Here is a 2382-nt window from a genome sequence, read left to right on the forward strand (position 1 = left end):
TGATGTAATCTACACCAACTTCTCAAAAGCGTTTGATAGAGTGAACATCAAAATCATAATTTCAAAATTAGCAGCTTCAGGTATTCATGGATCGTTACTTTCATGGTTGGGGAGCTATCTGACAGAGAGACTTTAGGTGTTCAGATGTAATCTGACCGAAATAACTTCACTAACTGGAGCAATGGTAATAATTTATAACATGAATAAATGTAAGATTATGCGTTCTAATAGAAATTCTCAACTAATCTTTTTTTAATTATAGCCTAGACAACTCTTTTTTGAAACCAACGACCATGTTTGAGGATTTAGGAGTGTTTTTCGATTCAATTTTAAGTTTTAAAAACCATTATGACTTTATTTCAAATGAAGCACTAAAATTGTTGAACAGGATTTTTGAAAAGGAGTTTGTGTGACCTTAACAGTATTATGTGTTTTAAAAATGTTTACTGTTCCCTTAGGAGATCTGTCATAGAATATTCAAGTAGTATTTAGTCACCATTTTATAAATACCATATAAACAAGTTTGAAAGAATTCAAAAAAATATAAGTAAGTTCATATAAATCCCCTTAAAAAGTAATTATTCATTTTGATATACTGCAATTACTAAACATTCAAATCTTTAAAAAATAGGATTATGCTTGATTTAACTTTTTTAAGTTAAAACTGTCACTGTCTTAATCTGATTTGGTATTTTTTGTATAGTGAAAGGTTTAATAACTATGTTATGTGTTAGTCTAGGAAATTTATATTATTATAATATTCAATATTTATTCTTGGAATAATTTGTTTATATTAATTTATTATACCTAGTTATTAAAAAAACAATTATTGTAAATCTTTGTAAATGGTAAATCCATTAATAAACTATTTGATTCTATAAATAATTAAAAGAATAGCAAATATTTTGAAAACCTGCACCCTATATAATAATGTGAATATAAACATGTTTTAAAAATTTGAATTCTTTACTTCAGAAGTCTCACTAAGGTTTCTGAAATATCTTTATACTGTAAAGAATGATACATATTCATACAAGATTTCTTATAAAAAATGTTAGGATACTTTTATATAGAATAAGGCCACAGGTGGTAATTTTTATATGTAATATAATAAACATTGTAATTTGATGATCTATGTTTCATTAAATGGGCCAAAAATTAAAGTCAAAACATCTAAAAAATAAAGCATTTTATAATATAAATCCATATAATAATCTGAATAATGTTCTAATTCATAAAACGATGGTTGTAACTATGAAGAGGGACTCAAGCAGGTCCAGTTAGATAGGTACACCTTTAATGGTTGTATTTTAAATTAGGTATAATTTCAATTTGAGTGGGTATACTTATTTTAAACTCAAACTTATTTATTAGGTATTAAATAATTATTTTTTAAGGGCTTTTTGTCCCTTAGTTACATACGTTTTTGTTTTGTATGTTTTATTTGTTACCTTTATATTATATTTCTTTCTTTATTCTTTTGTAGTTTTTTTTTCTATTTTCAGTTAGTTTAATTTTAGTTTTCTTGTTAGTCATACAGTAAATGCCTGGAATTTGTAAGATTTTGCAATAAATCTCAACCTAAACTTTATTGAGTAAAATATAGTAAGTCCTTAAGAACATTCAATTCTTTGATGATTCATTTTTAATTTTTGTATTTAAAATGTTTGTTGCAAGTTTTGTTCTATTTAATTAACATATTTTTTATATAATTTTTTTTCTTAAATGGATTTAGGAGCAATATAGCAGTGTCGCTAAGTGACTTCACAAGCTGAAGGATAAACTTTTACATCAGATGTAAAAAGTATAATCTTAATGCTTTTATGACTCAACTAATAAGATATATTATCATTTGATTTGGCTACCTGCAAGCAATCTCCTCCAGCATCCGAATCGACTTGCTCCATTCTTTCCTCGTAAAGTCGATTAAACTCCTTCATAATATCCAATGAGTTGGCCTCACCACAAATGCTATTCCCCACAGTTATGGTGCATCTTTGGGAAGCCTCCGAGGGCCCCAAACAGCTGTTATTCTTCCTCGAACACATAATCACTGTAAAAACTGCATATAAATTTTAAAAAGGTAAAAATATACTTGAAAAATTTTCGTCGCTGTCACACTGTGACATGTTGTTTACAGGTGGCCTGCTTTGTTCTTAAAATTTTGTCTTAAATGTTGTTTATTTCAATTTCAATGTAAGTTTTTACTAGAATAACATTGGGCTTGGTTTGTTTACCTTATTCTGGACATTTGTTGTTCTCCTTGTCCTTGACCTAATTACCATATTTTGCTTATGTAAAGTATATTTTCATTTAATTCTCGGCATGATGTGCAGGAGCAACTACCTTTTTTTGTGTCATTGCCTTTATTGTCACTTTAGT

General features: G+C 27.4%; 1 protein-coding gene across 10 annotated transcripts in view; it reads right to left on the reverse strand.

Annotated features, from left to right (window-relative positions):
• LOC126743492 (uncharacterized) overlaps window positions 1-2377 on the reverse strand; it is a 50643-nt gene extending 48266 nt beyond the window's left edge. For 9 of the 10 annotated variants that reach the window (XM_050450607.1, XM_050450601.1, XM_050450605.1 and 6 more), the window contains exon 1: window positions 1866-2230. In XM_050450607.1, coding sequence (XP_050306564.1) covers window positions 1866-2048 — 183 coding nt within the window. In that variant the 5' untranslated portion in view covers window positions 2049-2230. The other variant, XM_050450599.1, reaches the window with a different exon arrangement.
• Between the last annotated feature and the right edge of the window lie 5 nt (window positions 2378-2382).

Source organism: Anthonomus grandis, chromosome 13 (assembly GCF_022605725.1).
Source record: "Anthonomus grandis grandis chromosome 13, icAntGran1.3, whole genome shotgun sequence".
Taxonomy (NCBI): Eukaryota; Metazoa; Arthropoda; class Insecta; order Coleoptera; family Curculionidae; genus Anthonomus; species Anthonomus grandis.